Source organism: Bombina bombina, chromosome 5 (assembly GCF_027579735.1).
Source record: "Bombina bombina isolate aBomBom1 chromosome 5, aBomBom1.pri, whole genome shotgun sequence".
Classification (NCBI taxonomy): Eukaryota; Metazoa; Chordata; class Amphibia; order Anura; family Bombinatoridae; genus Bombina; species Bombina bombina.
In genome coordinates, this window is record NC_069503.1 from 380,545,827 (window position 1) to 380,565,568 (window position 19,742).

Below are 19,742 nucleotides of genomic sequence, written 5' to 3' on the forward strand. Positions count from 1 at the left end.
AGAATGAAACATCTTCTATATGTCCAGATGAAGGCTATATCTGCAAAATAAGTTTTAATATCACATTGATTAAAGGGATATTAAAGTGCTGGGCCCATGGTTAGTACTCACAATTCTATTGTACCCCCATCCATGTGCCTGTAGATCTCTTTTACTGCTTCCATATCGGTAATTTCAGAGAAAAACTTGTCCAAAAAAACAGATATTTTTTAGAATTTTTGCTATCACTCTGTTTAAACGGAAATAGAACCATTGTTTTCTTATTTACCTATGAAAACTATACTGTATATCAATTTTATTTGACATCCCCTTTTTCTGTATTGTACAGTCCACCTCCAGCCAAGTTTGCTCCATAGAATAGGGTCTCATCTCTCCGCTGCTGTAAAAAAAATCAGCCCAACCTCCTTCATTGGGCCGATCCACCCGCCTCCCTCCTTTCCTCCCACCAATCCCATTCAGCGATGATTGTTACAGAAAGCGAAACAGAGTCGCTCTCTGTAACGATCAGTGATCTGCCTTCATATAGTAAGGAAGTATGATTAGCGCTCCCTTACTATATGAAGGCAGATGCCTTCTTCCCCTACGGCTGCAGTCTCCACTGTCTAAGCTGACAGTGGGGACCGTAGTTTGGACCATAGTGTTGGACGTAAATACTATGACAACACCGTACGCTGGGCAAAGCACTGTGTGGTGTAGTACCTACATCCAAATGGCAACAGGGGTTAAAGCCAATCTCTTATTGGTTAGACAAGCTCCATACTAGGAGATGCTATCTTGAGGCATAGGTATTCTCGCACACTCTGACACAAGCGGTGCACATTCATTGAAATGGTAAATGATGCATTCCATATGATAAGCTTTTGATGTATGCATCGCAGGGGTTAAATACACAGTGACAAACTTTTGTTCAAATATATAATGCTCTAACAAATTAGAGCATATTATTATACTAGAATGTCCCCGTAAACACAGGCTTATCCTATTGAAAAATTAAATACATAGGGAATAAAGTTCTGAGAGACAAAGCCAGCAGCAAAAGCCACCTGCAAAAGTGTCTTAAAATATTGTGACCTTAAGGTCAACTTATGTAATTTGTTTAAAGTGTTCATAAAACAAGCCTTATGAAACAAATTCAGCTCACAAGAAGGAATTTAATCTACAGCAATTAATAATAACTGTTTCAGGCATTGGTTTTGTTTCCTTCTCCGATTCCCAAAAAGACACCCATAAGAGACCTCACTGGAAAACTCTTTCAATGCCTTAAAAACAGGTTTGGAAAATGAATTTTGAATTAAGTGAATGGCTTAAATGTCACTGAAATTAGGATCTTTCAAATTGAGAATTCAGGACAATTCTGTTACAGACATGTTGGACACTTGAGGGTCAATATAAACCACAGTTGTTATATTTTTGGACTAATTTTAACATGATCCAAAAAAAAACAACAAAACATAGTTCCTAATTCTAAAATACTGATGAAAAGAAAAGACGCCTTACAGAGACGTAACTAGAAACCACGGGGCCCAGGTGCAAGAATCTAAGAACCCCCCCCCCCCCCCAAAAAAAAAAGGTGAATTTGATGCATATTTTTTTTTTTTTTTTAACATTTAACACAGAATAAAAATGTGAATCAGAATAAATGTCTGCAAAAGGAGGTACCCTGTGCCCACAGTCTGTGAGATGGTCTGACCCCCTATTACTGTATATAGTGACACTGTTTAACCCACCAGTACTGTATATAGTGAGTTAGTGACACAGTCTGTAATCTGCCGGTGAGATGGCTGGCCTGACCCGCCCCAGTACTTTATAAAGTGACCACAGTAGTCTGTGACATGGTCCAGCCACCCCGTAATGTATATATTGGTACTGTGTAGTGACACTGTTTACTACATGACCCCCCATTGCTGTAGTAACAAGGTCTGTAATTTGCTGGTACCACAAACATACACACACACACATACCTGCATAAATACACACGCAGTCACATACATACACAAACACATAAACACCAATGGGTAAAACAGAAACACTAACTCCTGTAGTCAGAGACAGAGACACTAGTGAAGCATCACGTCACACTCATATGATATCAGTGCAGGCAGTGGCAGGTCAACGTTTTTTATTGACAATTTTTTTTTTAAGCTGGGCCCCCACCCTTGGGGGCCCGTTTGCAGTTGCGGACTCTGCACCCCCTGTAATTCCGCCCCTGACGCCTGAGGAGACCAAACTCCATCAGAACAGCTTCCAACCCTCCAGTATGGTGTATGTTGATATCAATGACTAATTTTGATAAAGAAAATGTCTTCCTTAACCCATTCATGCCAACATCAAGTGTTAGTAGACACTTGCTGGAAAAATAAAATTATGTAATCGTCAATGAGATCACGTGATTTTAATGCTGGGATAGGATCTGGGGGACCGCCTATGCTGCTAGGCACGCCACCAGTCCAATTGTTTTAATTGCACAAAAAGAGGAAGATGCAGGACACCATATAAGGTAGGACATTCCATGCCGTTGTCAGGGTGCCAGGAATTAGAATTAGACTGAGACAAGAAGTGCAAAAATAATCACACCTTTATTAATAGCAAAAAATAATAAAAAGTCCACAAGTCAAATAACAAGCCAGGAATCAAAACCAGAACTGGTAGTTAGACGAGCCGAGTCAGGAGCCAAAGCGAATATTCAGACGAGCCGGAATCAGGAACAAGGAGAACAGCAGAGTCAGGAACAAGCCAGGGATCAGGAACCAGGAGGGACGTCAGACAGCCAGGTAATACACAGGAGCTCTCACAAACAGGTCTGAGACAACGCAAGGGCAAAGCATACTGAACAGAGGACCTTTAAATTATAAGTGATGACATCACAAATCTGAGACTGCATCCTGTCTCACACGGATGATGTACACCACTCTGGCCATAAAAGGAAGTGCAGGAAATGAGCAGCATCACACAGTATGCACCAGAGTCAGGAAGAGAGGTGAGTAAAATGGCTGCCAGCAGCACATAGCAAACAGATCAGGGAAAAAACCCTGACAGTACCCTCCCCTCAACGACCCCTCCCCCGTGGGAGGACAAAAGGCTTATTGGGGAAACGGCCATGGAAGGCACGGAATAGGGCGGGAGCATGAACATCAGAGGAGGGAACCCATGAACGCTCCTCCAGACCGTAGCCCCTCCAGTGAACCAAATACTGTACGCAGCCCCTGGACATACGAGAGTCAATAATGCTGCTGACCTCATACTCCTTATGGTTGTCAACAAAGATAGGGCAGGGACGAGGCAACACAGTGGTAAACTGATTACAAACCAATGGTTTCAAGAGGGAGACATGAAAAACATTGGAGATGCGCATTGCAGGAGGTCAAGAGCATAGGCCACAGGATTGACCTATCGGAGTATTCGAAAAGGACCAACATAACGGGGAGCCAGTTTATTGGAAGGCACACGAAGGTTAAAGTTGCGGGAGGACAGCCAATCTCTCTCACCAACCTGGTAGGAAGGCGCGGGCAGACGCCTACGATCAGCCTGGAACTTTGGAGCTGCATAGAACGATGAAGGCAAACCTGAATCTGCACCCACGTGGAAAGGAGTTGCCAGAGATGCTCCTCCAAAGCCGGAATACCCTGAGACATTAATGAATCGGGCAACAAGGATAGTTGAAACCCATAATTCACCATGAACGGGGATAACTTGGAGGAAGCATTAATAGCACTATTACGAGCAAACTCTGCCCAAGGTAACAGTTCGGACCAATTATTGTGGTGATCTGAGACATAAAAACGGAGGAACTGTTCCAGAGCTTGATTAGACCGTTCCGCAGCCCCATTGGATTGAGGGTGATATGCCGAGGAGAAGGAAAGCTGGATCCCCATTTGAGCACAAAAGGAATGCCAAAATCTGGAGACAAACTGGCTACCCCGGTCCGACACTATCTCCTTGGGTAACCCATGTAAACGGAAGACCTCCCGGGCAAAAATTGAAGCAAGCTCCTGAGTGGTAGGCAACTTCTTCAAGGGAATGCAATGTGACATTTTAGAAAAACGGTCAACCACCATAAGGATAACAATATTGCCATTGGAAACAGGGAGCTTGACAATGAAGTCTATGGAAAGATGTGTCCAAGGATGCTCACCATTAGCAATAGGTTGAAGAAGACCCACAGGAAGACGCCGAGGAGTCTTATTCTGTGCACAAACTGAGCAGGAGGCAACATATGCAGCAACATCAGAACGAACAGCTGGCCACCAGAATTGTCGAGTGACAGACCAAATCATTTGGTTCTTGCCTGGGTGACCTGCAGCTTTAGGATAGTGGTAAGTGTGCAAAAGTTTAGTTCGAAGATTCTCAGGAACAAAACACTTACCACTAGGTTTCTCAGGAGGTGCATTGGTTTGTGCAGCCAGGATCTCCTCCTCCAAGGGAGAAGTCAAATTAGTACGTATGGTAGCCAAAATATGGTCAGGAGGTATAACTGGAGTAGGTACAGACTCCTCCTTGGACAGAGGCGAAAATTATTGAGAGAGGGCATCAGCCCTAACATTCTTACTATCAGGCAGGTAGGAGACCACATAATTAAACCGAGACAAAAATAGCGCCCATCTGGCCTGTCGAGGCGACAAACGTTTTGCTTCAGATAGATAAGTTAAATTCTTGTGGTCAGTAAGAATGAGCACATGCCTCCATTCCTTGAGTGCCAAAATTATGGCCAGTAATTCCCTGTCGCCAATTTCATAATTGCACTCCGCTGGAGACAATTTCTTAGAGAAGAAACCGTCAGGCGTAGGACGATGAGACAAGAGCGAAAGGCAGGACAGGGTTAGGATGAGCCAGAACTGGAGCGGCAGCAAAGGCAGTCTTAAGACTATTAAAGGCCTTAATGGCAGTAGGTGACCAATGGAATGGATCATTCTCTTTACGGGTCATGTGTGTGATAGGTTTGACCAAGGAAGAAAAGTTTTAAATAAACTTTCTATAGCAATTGGCGAACCCCAAAAACGTTGAATAGACCGAAGACCAACTGGGCGAGGCCACTGCAGAACTGCAGATAACTTGTCAGGATCCATGGAGAACCCTGCAACGGAGATAACATAACCTAGGAAGGTTACTTGAGTCTGATGGAACTCACATTTCTCAAGTTTACTAAACAGGCCGTTCTCACGTAGTCTCTGAAGAACCTGAATAACATCAGAACGATGAGCCTCAAGTGTGGGTGAGTGTATGAGGATGTCTTCTAAGTACACCACAACACACTGTTGCAACATATCTCGTATGACAACATTAATAAATTCCTGGAAAACAGCAGGAGCATTACATAGACCAAAGGGCATTACAAGATACTCATAATGCCCACTCCTGGTGTTAAATGCTGTTTTCCATTCATGGCCTTCCATGATCCTCTCAAATCAAGTTTAGTAAAGACAGTAGCTCCCTTGAGGCGGTCAAAGAGTTCCGTAATGAGCGGAATAGGGTAAGCATTCTTAATGGTAAGACGATTAAGACCCCTATAATCGATGCATGGTCTTAACTCGCCACCCTTTTTCTTTACAAAGAAGAAGCCAGCCCCTGCAGGAGAGCAGGATTTGCGGATTATCCCCCGCAACAGAGCATCGGCAACATACTCCTCCATAGCACAATTCTCCTTAACAGACAGAGGTTAAACCCGGGCCCCGAGGAGGAATGGCTCCGGGTTGCAGGTCTATGGCACAATCGTAAGAACGGTGAGAAGGCAACGTACCGGCACGCAACTTGTCAAAAACGTCTAGGAACTCTCGGAACTCCTCTGGCAATTAAGATACCGAAGACGTGCACAAGATTTTAACTGGTTTCCAAAGACAATTGGAAATACATTGCGGAGACCACGACAAAATTTCCGATCTGCGCCAGTCGAGACCGGGATTGTGCTTTTGGAGCCGGGGATAACCCAGAATAACCGGAAAATGCGGAGAGTTTATCACCTGGAATTGGAGGGTTTCCAAATGGAGAGCCCCAACAGCCATGGATAATAGAGCAGTATCGTGAGTAACGAGTGCGGGCTGAAGGGGCCTGCCATCAATAGCCTCAATAGCAAGTGGAACGGACCGAGGCAAAACAGGAATAGAGTGCTTTGATACACAAGCACTGTCAATGAAATAGCCCGCAGCACCGGAGTCAACAAGAGCCTGGGTGACTATGGAGGAGTCTACCCAGGAAAGGACAACAATGACCAAAGGTTTCTCCTTTAGCGGTTCCGGGGACGAGGATAAACCACCCAAGGTCTGCCCCCGACAGGACCTTAGGTGTAAGCGTTTCCCGGCCGTGTAGGACAAGACTTCAAAAGGTGGCCCTGTAACCCACAATAGAGACAGAGCCCCTCCCTCCTCCTAAAGGCCCTCTCCGCAGCGGAGAGACGCGTGAATCCCAACTGCATCGGCTCAGCAGTACCTGGTGACTCGGGACCAGGAGGCATGGGAGGAGAGAGAGGTATGGGTGGGAACTAACAAGTAGGAGACAACGGAACAGGAGGCTTCCGCAATCGCTCCTTGAAAGAGGGCCTCTCACTTAGTCTGATGTCAATTAGGATCAAAAAAGACACCAATGCCTCGAGATCTTCTGGTAAATCTCTGGCAGCAACTTCGTCCTTAATCGCATCAGAGAGCCCACGAAAGAAGGCGGCAACAAGGGCTTCATTGTTCCAACCTACCTCTGCGGCAAGCGTATAGGAACTCAATGGCATACAGAGCAACAGATCTTGTACCTTTCTGAATGGACATGAGTCATTTAGCAGCAGAGGACGAGCGAGCCGGAACATCAAATACCCTTCGAAAGGAGGCCACAAATTCAGGGTAATTTGAAATCACAGTTTTATTAGTCTCCCACAAGGGATTAGCCCAGGCAAGAGCTGTGTCAGAGAGTAACGAGATGAGAAATCCCACCTTAGCTCTGTCAGAGGGAAACGCCTGAAATAAATGCCCACCTGGTTCAAAAACCCTCTGCACTGATTAGGATCGCCTCCATATCGCTGAGGTAGAGGTGCAGAACTGGACATGCTCCTGGTAGGACTAGGTGCAGCAGCGGAAACAGGGGCAGCCATAACTTGCGGGACACTTTGGTCTAAATGTGCAGTGCGAGTCAGCAGGGTTTGCAGGGATAGTGCAAATTGATCCAAACGGTGATCCTGTTCATCCATCCTGGAAATTATGGCAGGTAAAGGTGGATTATTAGCACCATCAGAATTCATGAACCTTGCGTAATGTCAGGGTGCCAGGAATCAGACTGAAACAAGAAGTGCAAAAATAATCACACCTTTATTAATAGCAAAAAATAATAAAAAGTCCACAAGTCAAATAACAAGCCAGGAATCAAAACCATAACTGGTAGTCAGACGAGCCGAGTCAGGAGCCAAAGCGAATATTCAGACGAGCCGGAATCAGGAACAAGGAAAACAGCAGAGTCAGGAACAAGCCAGGGATCAGGAACCAGGAGGGACGTCAGACAGCCAGGTACAACGCAAGGGCAAAGCATACTGAAAAGAGGGCCTTTAAATAATAAGTGATGAAATCACAATTCTGAGACTGCATCCTGTCTCACACGGATGATGTACACCAGTCTGGCTATAAAAGGAAGTGCAGGAAATGAGCAGCATCCCACAGTATGCACCAGAGTCAGGAAGAGCGGTGAGTAAAATGGCTGCCAGCAGCACATGGCAAACAGATCAGGGAAAAAACCCTGACAGCCATCCTAACATCGTTAAAGCCCAGCGCTGTTAGGATGGCATGGAATGTCATAACGGCATCTAGGGCTTAAGAGAATCAGCTTACAACAAACAACCAAGTGGGAGATGATCTTGCCTTCTGGGAAAGATTAATAATCTGTGACAAATCCACAAACCTCCTACTCCACTGAGCCAGAAAGCACATTTGTTCCACCCTCATGTAAAATAATGCTTAAACTTTGCCTGCACAGTCATGGAAATCTGTTTGAAGCAGACAGATACAGAAGTGTCCAGAACATTATGTAAAGGCAAAATAAAGATTTTTGGCTAAACTGACCTGACAATGTATACACTGAAGAACTTCACATAAGATGTATGGAGAACTATTACCTATACAGATGAGAACATTACATAGATGTCCTCTAAGTAAATTAGACTCCTTGACTCAAGATTGTTTTTTGCCATGTGAGTCACTTGGAGCTTGAAGAACATTATTTGAGCTGTCTTCCGGGCCAAATAAGGACACCAGCTGTTAATGGAAGAGTTCCACCATAAAGATAAATGGGAATAGGAAGATAATCACCCTTCAAGTGAATATTTATCATAAAATGATCTGTAGTGCAAAAATGAGAGAATGCAAAATCTCCATCTTGAAATTAAGACATTTTTCAGAACTTGAAACATTAATAATTAGTTTGGAATATAATTTTTACCTTGTTCATGAACATGAATAAGGATTATTAACAAAACAGTTTAAAATGCCCCAAAATGCTTGACTTTTCAATTAATTATATAGAACATGAGAGAATAATCTGCATATACTGCACACATATACACTATATGATATTCATGGGAAACAGTCTTGTTTACCCTTTTTATATTCATTTTTTTAAAGAATCCTCAACCTACTTCATAGATTAAGGGGATAGTCTACACCATATTTTTTATTGTTTTAAAAGATAGATAATCCCTTTATTACCCATTCCCTAGTTTTGCATAACCAACACAGTTATATAAATACACTTTTTATCTTTGTGATTATCATGTTTCTAAGCCTCTGCAAACTGCCCCCTTATTTCAGTTCTTTTGACAGACTTGCATTTTAGCCAATCAGTGCTGGCTTCCTGAAACTTCATGTGCGTGAGCACAGTATTATCTATATGACACACATGAACTAACACCCTCTAGTGGTGAAAACTTTCAAAATGCCCTGAGAGAAGAGGCGGCCTTCAAGGGCTTAGAAATTAGCATATGAACCTCCTAGGTTTAGCTTTCAACTAAGAATACCAAGAGAACAAAACAAAATTGGTGATTAAAGTAAATTGGAAAAATGTTTAAAATTACATTCTCTATCTGAATCATAAAAGTTTATTTTGGACTAGACTGTCCCTTTAAGTAAATTAATTTGAAACTTATGGGCAACACATACCATGTTTTAGCAGTTAGAGAATCATTTTATATGTAGATTTATATTTAAAATAATCCAAATATTGTAGGAGCCAGAACATTTTAAATTTTCCTATGATCTGCTAAGCATTGTCCTAGATAAAGGAACTTATAAGAACAGTTTGATTATTAGTCCTCATAGTACTTGGCATAGGGACCCTTCTTGAAATTCTTAGAATAGGACTTTCAAGACAGTTTTGAGATAGTACCGTAAAAGGAAAGATTCTTGCCTTAAAGTAATTGTAAACTTTAACAAATTAAAGACCAGTATCAAATAATAATCTTAAAACTTAAATCTTACGATGCTTATTTTTTTAAAAATACCTTTGCGTTATGGTAAATATAACGCTGATCCCTCGCCCGCACATCCTGCTTTCATTAGCATATCAATGACAAATCCAGCTTCCTCCAATCTTTGAGTGCCCCACGAGCTGGACGCCAAAGGGGGCACACAACGATAGGAGGAAGCCGGATTCATCATCGATATGCTAAAGAAAGCAGGAGATGCGGGCCGAGGATCAGCGTTATGTTTACCATAACGCAAAGGTAAGTATTTTAAAAAAATAAGCAACTTTGTTAACTTTAATAAATTAAAGTGCCCCTGTTTCTAAGTGTATTATTTGAAACTGGGCTTTAATTAAAGTTTACAATCACTTTAGGTTCCATGCTTCCTCAACTGGAATATCTTAAAAGATATGCTTAGAGAAATGAATTCAACCATACAACTTTAGTGTTGTATTGTTTTGTGTGAACACTAAAGATCATTGACTATGTAGAAATACATCTATCTATCGCTACAGAATTTTGTGGCACTATACAAATAAATGATAACAAGTTTCAATCTCAAATGATAATACAATTAAATGAATGAAGAGAAAAGCAAAACTAAATCTACAAGAACTATGTTGTACAAGACCTTATTCAAAGTAACTGATTGAACAAGAATACATATGGCTCAATCTGATATTGCACAGCCAACCATAGCAGAGTAAGTACCTGCAACAGATGATATTTTAAAATAGCCAATAGACTAAAAAGTTCAGCTCAACAGATATATACATAAGAAAGCAACTTTGGCAGTGATAATACATTATATGGCTAAAAGTGTGGACACTTGACCATTACACATATATAACTTTGTTGGACATCCCATTTCAAAACAATGGGCATTAATATGGAGCTGGCTCCACCACTGTGGCTATAACAGCCACATATCTAGGAAGACTTTCCAAAAGATTTTGGAGTATGTCTGTGGGAATTTGTGCCTATTTAGCAAAAAGAACATTTGTGAGGTCAGACACTAATGTAGGACGAGAAGGTCTGGCACACAATATGTATTCCAATTCATCCAAAAAGGTGTTCAATGGGGTTGAGGTCAGGGCTCTGTGCAAGCCACTTGAGTTCTTCCACACCAAACCCATCCAACCATGTCTTCACAGACCTCACTTTGTGCACAGGGGTACAGTCATGCAGGAAAGGGCCTTCTCAACACTGTTTCAACAAAGTTGGAAGCATCCAATGTCTATAATGATTTTGTATCCTGTAGCATTAAGACTATTTACTGAAAAGCAGCCCAAGACCATTATCTCTCCTCCACCAAACTTTACACAGACAGGCATTATGCATTCCGGTAGGTAGCATTTTCCTGGCATCTACAACACCCAGATTCTTCCATCAGACTGCCAGTGAAGTGTGATTCACATGTTTCTGAACTCAATAATAAGTAGGGGTGTCCACATACTTTTGACCATTTAGTGTAACTGTATTCACTCTAGAAACATATTCCTAAGTTTCCAAAGCAAACAAAATGGATAGTATTGATTAGACCTGGATATAACCTCAGACCTAATTTAATAGATTCCTCTTTGACAACAAACAGAAGGAATTTGGAACATCCTTTTCATTTCAGCCTTAAAGGGACACTGAACCCAAATCTTTTTCTTTCGTGATTCAGAAAGAGCATGCAATTTTAAGCAACTTTCTAATTTACTCCTATTATCACATTTTCTTCTCTCTCTTGCTATCTTTATTTGAAAAGCAAGAATGTAAGTTTAGATGCCTACCCATTGTTGGTGAACAACCTGGGTTGTTCTTGCTGATTGGTGGATAAATTCATCCACCAATAAACAAGTGCTGTCCAGGGTCTGAACCAAAAATTGTCTGGCTCCTTAGCTTAGAGATGCTTTCTTTTTCAAATAAAGATAGCAAGAGAACAAAGAAAAATTGATAATAGGAATAAATTATAAAGTTGCTTAAAATTGCATGCTCTATCTGAATCACGAAAGAAAATGCTGGAAAATGCAGGGACCTCCCTGGATAAGACGACGTCTGGATGGCAGCATATGTTGCTCCAAAATGTATACATATCTTTCTGCATTAATGGTGCCCTCACAGATGTGCAAGTTACCCATGCCATGGGCACTGACACACCCACATTCCATGACGCTGGCTTTTGTATCTGACGCTGATAAAAGCTTGGATGGTCCTTTTCCTCTTTGTTTGGGACAACACGATGGCTGTTTTTTCCAAAAACTATTTGAAATGTTGACTTGTCGGACCACAAATCACTATGATTCTGTCCATCTCAGATGAGACCAAGCCCAGAGATGTCGGCGGCACTTTTGGACAGTGTTGATGTATGAATTCTGCTTTGCATAGTAAAGCCTTAACTTGCCTCTGTGGATGCAGAGGCGAATTGTGTTGACTGACAAAGGTTTAGCAAAGTATTCCCGAGCCCATGTCAGGCTATCCATTCCAGACTCATGATGGTTTATCCGACAGTGACACCTGAGAGATCAGAGATCACGCGCTTTCAGAAGTTGTTTTTTGTCTTGCCCTTTAAGCACTGAGATTTGACCGGATTCCTTGAATCTTTTAATTATTTTGAGCACTGTAGAAGGTGAAATGCCCAAATACCTACCGATTTGTCTTTGGGGAATGTTGTTCTTAAAGTGTTGGATTATTCTCTGACGCATCTGTTGGCAGATTGACGAGCCTCGGCCCATCCTTGCTCTTAAAGGACTAGGCCTTTTTTGGAGGCACTTTATATACTATGATTACACAATTGCCACACCTGTTTCATATCACCTTCTTATTTCAACTTGTCACATCGCTAATAGTCCTAAATTGCCCCTGTCCCAACATTTTTGGAACGTGGTGCAGTCATCAGATTAGTCAATATTTTTAAAAATACATTACATTTACAAAGTAAAACTTCAAATGATGTGTTAATAATGTGTTTTCAATATAGTACAGGGTGAATTGAATTTTCAAATGACTCTCTTTGTTTGTTTTTTGCATTTTCCATACTGTCCCAACTTTTTCGGAACTGGAGTTACAATGATTAGTTTTCACCAGTTTTTACTTATGGATTACCCCATTTTTTGGACACTTATGAACTCTTGTTATATATTACCTGCAATAGAACATGTATATTTTGACATGAAAACAGTATGAATTTGCGTTTCATAAGAGAGAAGCAAATAATAACAGATTTCAATATACCATGTTGCTTATATATAATAAGCCTAGCATCATAACATTATAAACCATAATTAAATGTTTTTTATATGCTGTAGACTTTATTGATGGAAACTAATTCTTCCCTATACAACACTTTTTAACTTTAAGGACCTAGTAATATAGGTTAGTTAGGGTCAGCTCTACAGCAACGAATAACAAGAAAAATGTATATTGCTTGTATTAACCACATAGACCACATTTTTATAATTTATCGAAGTACATTTGCGAATGATGAAACAAATTGATATTGTACACTTTATTGTATGCGCAAAAATGATTCTTTCAACTATTCCAGTGTATAAAGTTCTAGATTGCACTAGTCAAGTACTGTGTTCTGTGTAGTAATAACTGACTTTTGTAAGCCTAGATTATCAACTAACATTTTCAAAGAATCTAACTCAGTAGGCTGACTGAGCAGTTTTTATTAGCTATCTTCGCATACCCATAGAGAGATGTTTTTAGCTACCATTGCAAACGTTTAAGCACCATTCTAAAACTAGTAAACATGGAAGGCAAAACAAAAGCCTTATTGTCAGGTTTATGAATGTTTGTCTAAAGCAAAAGGGTAACAGTGATGGTTTCGTATTTGTTTAATTACAAAACTTCTTTATGCACCTGTTTTCAGACACTTATGCAGTTCTTAATACACATAATTAATATATAACTGAGCAAAATCTAAGTTGCCCCCACTTATCACCCCATCAGTGATTAATGACATATACATGATATAGAAGATGACAGCCTCCAGACGTAGTCTCTCCATGCGGTCTCAAAACTTTATGCTAATGTCTATCACTATCTGCCAAGTAGGCTCTTGGTTTTATAACACATTTTGTCACTGCAATAATACAGACGTTTAAACAGCAGAATAGTATCAAATGACTGTACCTTTGGATCCCGTAGAAAGAGAGCCTTAAGAATGAGTGAGTGGACATCACCAATGGGTGGGTAATGCATAAGGAGACCTAAGCACGTCTGATAGTTGCTTGAGATCACTAAACAAAAAGACAGAACCAGAAATGTTATTTATATTGTCAATAACTAGACAATAATATGAATCTTAAAATCTCAAAACTGCATCTGAAAAAGAAGTAAATACAAATGGCTACTTATGTCTATAACTAAGACATAAACTTATTAGAAAAGAATATGAATTATCATCTATAGGGCAACATTATATATAAAAAACAAATAATCTGTTTTATGAAGCATTTTATTTCATATTCAGTGCCATGTTTTGCCATTAAGGGAGATTTTTCTACATTTTCTAAATTCTTTAGTGAGAAGGAGAAAGTATCTCAAAACCTGGGTTGCAAAACCGTGTTAAACGCTTTAAAAAGCATCAAATAATTATGAAAAATAACTACCCATTGAAGTACTGTTTCATAAATGGTTATGGAAAAAAATACATTTTCAACATATTTTAAATCATGACTCTACCCCTTTAAAAAAATATTTTTCTATTACTGTTGTACTAATCTTCTGCGCGCTTTATATCCTCCAGTTATCGTACTGCTGTAGTTCTTTACATGAAAAACAACATATTTTAGAACAGACTCTTTGAAACAATATACGCCTGTTGATTTTAAACCAAGGCTTTTTTTGTTTTTCCCTAATATGAAATAGTAACTCTTTAATTAAGATATCATTTGGTAGCACCCGAACAGATTTTTGGCACATTTCGTTTTTCATTGTGATTTTTTTTCTCACAGAGATAAAATATATATTTAAATCTAGCAATTTTTGATCTACCTTATTCCTTTCTTTCCCATGCAAAATGTTTTTTACATTTGATATTTTGTAAGAATTCTCTTTAAAAACAGTCATAAATATGTCAGAGACATCGAGTCAAAGTTTCATTTTGAAGTTTGTGTATAGATAGAAAAGAAAATTATTTATGCTAGTTTTTCATTTAGAACAATTGTTTACCACTTTTTTTTTTCTTTTCTATTCTCAGATTCATACATTTTACAAGGGCAATTACTAAACACATCATTCAAGGCAGGTCTATGAAAACTGCATTTTTTTCTCCTATTGAAATGCAAGCAATCCATCTGCTGTGGCTGTCAAAGCAAAGCCTATTAATGATGCTTATTTAGTGTACCATATTGACTGCCTGCAACAGTATTATCTGAAAGTGCACTGCAAACAAGACTTGCTTTTTCTTGTAATCTTTTATGCTTTGTATTGTTAAAGCCGCAGCCCAAAGCAGCAAGTTTATTTTTTATTTATAATAATATGGGCAAACACCTGATAATAGAACAGGGATCGTTTACAACACATAAAGGGTGGGTAGAGTGACACGCATCTGTTGTTTTTTATTTAATCATTTATATTTATCTCTTTAAACAGACCTCCAGGTTATAGAACCCTCTAAATTGCTGAAGCCTGTTCCAGGAGCACAGAACGTTGAAGACTATTTGAGTAAGAAAAGTTATATCCGGATAAGACTCCATTTTGTGAGATGATAACAAAGACACATACAGGTCACATCACTAAGGAGTAGAGGTAACAAATCTAGTTATTAGGGTTAGCATTACCATAGGGACAGTAAATTAAACTTTAATGATTCAGATAGAGCTAGGGTTGCCACCTCAGCCATGTTTTCCTGGACACTTATGAGTTATGCATGTTGCAGGGAAAGCAGGGGGGAACATGTATTGTGCCTCTGGACATTACAGGAATAGTGCTGATAAGCAGCACAATACATGTTCCTCCCTGCACACCCTGCAGCATGTGTAACTCAAAAGTGTCCAGGAAAACATGGTCGAGGTGGCAACCCTAGATAGAGCATGCAATTTTAAACAACTTTCCAATTTACTTCTATTATCAAATTTTGTTTGTTCTCTTGGTATCCTTTTTTGAAGAGCTGATAGGAGCATGCACATGGTATTTAGTAGTCTATGGCTGCAGTGTGTGCAACTATGTGTAACATTGCTATAAACATTGTTGCAAACACTGCTGCCAGATGGCTAAAGACATGTATTCGCTCCTGAGCCCACCTAGGATTACTCTTTAATAAAGGATATAAAGAAAGCTAAGCAAAATTGATAACAGAAGTAAATTGGAACGTTGTTTAAAATATCATGATCTAGCCAAAGCATGTAAGTTTTATTTTGATTTTACAGTAAGGCTGAAAAACTTAAGGAATCTACATCTTAATACAATGTATATGTGCTGTTGTGTTCTATTCTGACTGTCTTACCCAGGGGTTACTAGCTGTTCTCCATGAAAATACTAAACAGCCATTGGGTGACTGGAGGAAATAGGTAGGTTGGGTCATGACCAGACCCTATTGTCTTGCAGCCCCTGTCGGTTATATGCCCCAATCAGACCAAAGACCCAGTCTTATGCCCACACCTTGCAACCCAAGCTTACCCTATTTATATATATATATATATATATATATATATATATATATATATATATATATATATATATACACACACAGTATATATATATTTATTTTTATATATTTATATATATTCTCCCTATTTTTAAGGTAAGTTCTAACAGGAGTATTGCTCATTCTGTAAAGCCAGCAAACTTACAGCATTAAGTTACTAAGATATAGCTACAGTCTGTTGAGAAATGCCTCAGTGAGTATTTTGGTGCTAAGGATGGCTGAATCTTTGTAATTCTGATCAGCTATATTCCTTATGTTCTTGGTGTCAAGGTAGGTCTCACACTATAAAGCATGTGCTAAAAAGAGACCAGGGGGCCTATTTATCAAAGGTCTTGCGGACCTGATCCGACAGTGCGGATCAGGTCCGCAAGACCTCGCTGAATGCAACGCCGCCCCTTGCTGACTCGCGGCCAATCAATCAACCCGATCACATTTGATCGGGTTGAATTCTGGCGATTCCTGTCTGCCTCATCAGAGCAGGCGGACAGGGTTATGGAGAAGCAGACTTTAGACCGCTGCTTCATAACTGCTGTTTCTGGCGAGTCTGAAGACTTGCCAGAAACACGGGCCCACAAGCTCCGTTCAGAGCTTGATAAATGGGTCCCCAGGTCTCTAGACATGTGGATTTGTATCCTTCCGAATGAGGAAGATGGCGGCCACAAGTGCCATTTGTCTCTTTTCGAAATCGAATTTATTCTTGTGAAAGTGGAACAAGTGGAGTGCTAATGATAGCTCAAGGTGCAATATCAATATCGGTGGACCACGCTAAAATGAGCTTGAATTTACCAAAGAAGGTTTAGCGCGCCCATTATTTTCAATGGATATTGCAACTGTGCTAAACATATCATATTAATTAGACATGTGCAATTCGTTTTGGCTGATTCAGAGATTCTGATGAATCTGAATTTTCTAATCGGCACCATAATGAAAATTCCAAAAACGAATAGATCAGTTTCCGAATTTTCGGATCCATTCTTTATTCATATTCTGAATTTTTCATTGTTCTAATCTAAACTGCCATTCCCTGACAGCGCCAACACTAACTATTATTAATAGTTGAAAGTTATGGGTTGTGCTCGAGTAAAAGCCAAAATAGCTCTAGACGAATTAGCGCGACCTGAGACCTGAAGTAAAGTGCTAGGGTTAAAATAAAAGTTTCACAAAACAAATGTAAAACATATTAAAAACAGAATTTATGCTTACCTGATAAATTTCTTGGATATGGAGAATCCACAACGTCATCAATTACTAGTGGGAATATCACTCCTGGCCAGTAGGAGGAGGCAAAGAGCACCAGAGCAAGGCTGTTAAATATCACTCCCCTTCCCATAATCCCCAGTCATTCGACTGAAGGGAAATGGAAAAAGGAATAACACAAAGGTGTAGAGGTACCTGAGGTTTAGTAAAAAATAACTGTCTTAATAAAGGGTGGGGCCATGGACTCTCCATATCCGGAAAGAAAGTTATCAGGTAAGCATAAATTCTGTTTTCTTTCCTAAGATATGGAGAGTCCACGACGTTATCAATTACTAGTGGGAACCAATACCTAAGCTAGAGGATACAAAATGACTAGGGAGGGAAAACAAGACAGGCAGACCTATACAGAAGGCACCACTGCTTGAAAAACCCTTTCTCCCAAAAGAAGCCTCAGCTGAGGCAAAAATATCAAATTTTAAAAAAATATGCAGAGAGGACCAAGTTGCAGCCTAGCAAATCTGTTCCACAGAAGCTTCATTTAGAAAGCCCAAAAAAAGAGAAAAACAGCTCTCGCGGAATAAGCTGTAATACTCTCAGGAGGCTGCTGATCAGCAGTCTCATACGCAAAACAAATAATACTAACCAGAAAGAAAGAGAAGTAGCAGTAGCTTTCTGATTCTTACGCTTTCCTGAGAAACAAACATACAGGGCAGAAAACTGGCGAAAATCCATAGTCGCCAGAAGGAAGAATTCTAGAACACACACAACATCCAAGTTGAGCAATAGGTGTACCTTATGAGAAGAAGGATTAGGACATAGAGAAGGAACAACAATTTCCTAAATAATATTTCTATCCGAAACCACCTTCGGAAGAAAACCCAACTTTGTACAAAAGAACCGCCTTATTAGCATGAAAGATAAGGTAAGGCAAATCATAATGCAAAGCCGAGAGTGCTGAAACTCTCTGCGCAGAAGAGATAGCAATAAGAAACAAAATCTTCCAAGATAACAACTTATTATCTATGGAATGCAATGGCTCAAACGTAGCCTGCAGCAAAACTTTAAGAATAAGGATAAGGCCCCAAGGAGGAGCAACAGATTTAAACACAGGCCTGATTCTGACCAGGGCCTGAGAAAAAGATTGAACATCTGGCACATCTGCCAGACGCTTGTGCAACAAAAAAGATAATGCAGAAATCTGACCCTTCAGAGAACTGACTGACAATCCTTTCTCCAGACCTTCCTAGAGAAAGGACAAAATTTGAGGAATCCTGACCCTTCTCCAAGAGTAGCCCTTAGATTCACACCAATAAAGGTATTTACCTCATACCTTATGGTAAATTGTTCTAGAAACAGGCTTGCGAGGCTGGATCATGGTACCAATGACCGACTCAGAAAATCCACGCTTAGTCAAAACTAAGCGTTCAATCTCCAAGCAGTCAGCTTCAGAGAAACGAGAATTGGATGTAGGGATGGACCCCGAGTTAGAAGGCCCTTCTTCAGAGGAAACCTCCAAGGTGACAGACATGACATTTTCACTAAGTCTGCATACCAGATCCTGAGATGTCAAGACACCATCAAATCCAATTCATGCACCCTTCAATTGAGGGTTAACCTGGAGAACATCTCCAGATAAAGATCCCACTCCCCAGGATGAAATGTCTGTCTGCTCAGAAAAACTGCTTCCCAGATGTCCAGCCCTGGAATGTGGATGGCAAATAGACAACAATTGTGAGCTTCTGCCCACTGAATAATCCGAACCACCTCCTTCATGGCTAAGGAACTCTGAGTTCCTCCCAGTGGTTGAAGTAAGCCACTGAGGAGAAGTTGTCTGACTGGAACCTGATAAATCGGGCTAAGGACAACTGAGGTCAAGCCATGAGAGCATGAAAATCGCTCTCAACTCCAAGATGTTTATGGGGAGAACAGACTCCTCCCGAGTCCATAGTCCCTGCGCCTTTAACAAGACCCAGACTGGTCCCCAGCCTAGCAGGCTAGCAACCATGATCATGATCACCCAGGAAAGTCTCCAGAAGCATGTGCCCTGAGACAAATGTTCCTGGGAAATCAACACAAGAATCTTGTTGACTGATCTAGATCTATCCTCTGAGACAAATCCGAATGTTCTCCTCTACATTGTCTGAGCATGCAAAACTGTAGAGCTCTCAAATGGAATCAAGCAAAGGGAAATGATGACCATGGAAGCGACCATCAGACCAATTAACTCCATACATAGAGCAACTGAGGGCCGAACAGCAGACCGCAGAGAGAGACAAGAGGAAAGAATCTTGGATTTTCTGACGTCTGTCAGAAATATTTTCATAGATAGGGAATCTATTATGGTCCCTAAGAAAACTATCCTTGTAGCTGGAACAAGGGAACTCTTTTCCAGATTCACTTTCCATCCGTGGGAATGTAGAAAAGACAACAAGATCTCTGAATGAGAGTCTGCTTGTTTAAAAGATGGCGCCTGAACCAATA

At 40.4% G+C, this 19,742-nt stretch overlaps 1 protein-coding gene across 3 annotated transcripts in view; it reads right to left on the reverse strand.

The window, feature by feature from the left end:
- The window catches only part of TBC1D5 (TBC1 domain family member 5), a 1,730,009-nt gene that overhangs the window by 359,759 nt on the left and 1,350,508 nt on the right, over positions 1-19,742 (reverse strand). For all 3 annotated transcript variants that reach the window (XM_053714215.1, XM_053714214.1, XM_053714216.1), the window contains one exon: positions 13,547-13,653. In XM_053714215.1, coding sequence (XP_053570190.1) covers positions 13,547-13,653 — 107 coding nt within the window. The remainder of the gene's footprint in view (positions 1-13,546; positions 13,654-19,742) is intronic.